A 3,002-nucleotide genomic window follows, 5' to 3' on the forward strand; every position below is an offset into this window, starting at 1 on the left:
GGCTTACTTTGTTCAATGACTTCCAATAACATGCAGAAGGTCATCAACATGGCCTTAGCACTTAGTTCTCAAATATCCTTGGAGCTACAAGTGTTGAAGTCTTCTGTGTTCTGGCTTTCAGGTCAAAATCAATGAAATAACATGCACATTTTTACTCTCCTTCCAATCTATGCAAAGCTGCCTTACACAAAACTGAACTGATGTTGATATTCTAAGCTACAGGTCATTTCAATTTTTACAGTATTTGAATTCAAATGGCTAACCCTTTTGATAAGGTTAATACAAATAATTCCTTACCCCAGTATTATTTATACTACTGGGAGTCTAAATGTGAACACTGGAGTCAGTGGGGATTTCAGCACTTCATGTAGATTCATTAACTCCATCCTCACATGCTATTTGACAAATGATGCATCTGTGCATTGAGGCCAGTGCTATCAGCATGCAGAAGTGGTATATGCTGCGTTAATCAGCGATGAACATTCAGTATCCTAAAAAACACTGAACAGTATTTTTCTCTATTTACCTGTATAGTCATAAAACAAAAGTAATCCAATTTCTACTAAGGGCAAGATCTATTGTAGGATGCAAAGTAACTTTAGCCATGTAAATGTGATTATCTCCAAGCACTGCTAATGCACATCGCTGTGATTATAATGTTCATTTCACTGTAGAGAAGGACAAGACAGTTTCAGTTCCACAAGGGCTATTTCGTAAAACATTGTACCTTGATGTAAACCAACTCCAGCATTTTCCTACAACAGTTGCAGGAAAAACAGTTAATGTTCTGACTCTGGCTACATGTCTGAATAGTTACTGTGACAGTTTAAAAGATCTCAAAAGAATCCCCCCCCACCCCCCCCGGAACCAAGGACTAAACTCAGGCCCTTAAGGGCACTTGTCAGGGAAGCACTTATTTCACTAAGCCATCTCCCTGGCCCCAAGAATTTATTCAGGCAAAGGACACTGCATAAACATAATCTAAAAAAAAAAAAAAAAAAAAAAAAAAATAGTAAAAAGACATTTTTTTCCATAGCACATATTTGTTTTAATATAAAAAGAACACTTTGAGGCCAGGCACAGTGGCCCATGCCTATAATCCTAGAACTAGGGAGGCTGACGCAGAAGGATCACTGTGAGTTTTAAACCAGCCTGGACTATGTAATAAGTTCAAAGACATTGTTGAAAAAGCAAACTTCACTCTTGCGATTATGGCTCAATATACCACACAAGAACAACATAAAAGAAAAGAATAAACACCTAACGAACTGTTTGCCAAGTCTCACCCTGTGCTCTTTGATCCAGCGTTCCATGTCGTTTTCAGTCAGGTAGTAGGCTTTGATATAGGTTTCCACAAATTCTTTATCAGGAATCGGTCTGATGTCCGTTAGTTTTTCAAGTTTCATTAAAAACTGCTGGAAGTCCAACTGCATCAAGGCACGACCCTCATTACTGCACTTCTTGACGTTGGCATATCTAACATACACAGTAAGGTGATAGCATAAATGATAGAAGGGTCAGGGCTACGAAGAGAAACTTTTAGTATGTGCACTTCTCTTTAAAACACATTAGGACGCACAGCCCAGAAATGAGAGGGTTCCAGAAAAACAGCACCTGAGGGGCCAGGGAGATGGCTCAGTGGAATAAGTGCTTCCCTGGCAAGCACAAGGGCCTGAGTTCAATCCCCGGTTCCCCAAAAAAAAAAAAAAAAAAAAACAGCACCTGAGACTCAGAAGGGGTGGACCAAGTTCATGCCTTGTTTTGATTTAAAGCAAAACAAGAACCTATCTTTCTACCTCGCCTTCACTTTCTTCATTTGTAAAGCAAAGAAATCAACAAACTTCAGGGTCCTTTTTTGCTGTATGCACTATTTTCTCTGCACCCAATTTACATAACTGCAGGAAAGTTAAGGCGGCATTTCAGTTAATCTCATTGCCAAGTTATTTACAAAACTAAGCTCTGAATACTCCAAAGTAATCCTAGTTTTATAAAATTCTTCAATATTGCAACCACTCCATGCAAAAAAAAACAAATAAAATAATTCTCCCATGAACACTATTCCTATTTTCTATGATAAAACAATTTTATAGACTTATTTTGACAACCACTGAAATACTGTATATTTTAAGGTAGACTAGTAATAAGTATAACTATATTAACCTGAACAGTGTAATATTTTATTTTTCCTAAGTCATTCCTTCAACTGATCATACAGACTGTGGAAAATTCAACTTCAGAAAATGAGATATTTCCCCTAAGGAAATTTGTATGAAAATCCAACTTACATTATTTAAAGTGACCAAGCATTTTTTTTAATAACCTAACACATATTATTCACTTTTCCACATGATGATGATGATGATGATGATGATGATGATGATGATATTTTTTTTGTATTTTAGGGAAAGGTCTATAGGGTGTCCGGGGTCTCACTACTAGATCAGACTCATGATGATCTGCCTGTTTACAGCCTCCCAAAAGCTGGGATTACAGGTGCACGCCACCACACACAGTCTCCATTGCCATCTCAGCACACTCCAGGGATGGGGCCGGCATGGCAGGCCCAGGGGATTGAGCCCCTGGCCTCTGTGCCTGCTTGCAGGCACTTCCATCTGCTGAGCTACTTGGCCAGCCCTGGTCATGACTGTTGACCCCGCGTCTTCTTACAGCACTGTGGCTTCAATGTGGAATGCCAAGACGGCTGTTAGTTCATTGCTGGCACCTTCCCACTTTCTAATATGTTCTTTTCATAACTAATGAGAACAAAAGAAGAATCAGATAATGATAATGTGAAAATTTAGTTAATGTGCAATTCTAAATCACTGTGTATGATTGTTAAGTTCTACATGTTGTGAACACAAAAAGCAGCCTCTTGAGTAAGGGGAAGAATGACTGCTGACAAATCTGGATGATCTTGGCAGAGGAAAGATTTCTACAGTTTATAACAACACGATGATGATGGTTACCAGTGAGACAAGGGTTATGAGGTCTGACTTTGCCAT

The 3,002-nt window shown here is 38.8% G+C and overlaps 1 protein-coding gene across 1 annotated transcript in view; it reads right to left on the reverse strand.

Annotated features, from left to right (window-relative positions):
- Vps50 (VPS50, EARP/GARPII complex subunit) overlaps positions 1 to 3,002 on the reverse strand; it is a 137,829-nt gene that overhangs the window by 2,732 nt on the left and 132,095 nt on the right. The window contains exon 26 of the mRNA XM_023706534.1: positions 1,287 to 1,484. Coding sequence (XP_023562302.1) covers positions 1,287 to 1,484 — 198 coding nt within the window. The remainder of the gene's footprint in view (positions 1 to 1,286; positions 1,485 to 3,002) is intronic.

This window comes from Octodon degus, unplaced genomic scaffold (assembly GCF_000260255.1).
Source record: "Octodon degus isolate 3935 unplaced genomic scaffold, OctDeg1.0 scaffold00262, whole genome shotgun sequence".
Classification (NCBI taxonomy): Eukaryota; Metazoa; Chordata; class Mammalia; order Rodentia; family Octodontidae; genus Octodon; species Octodon degus.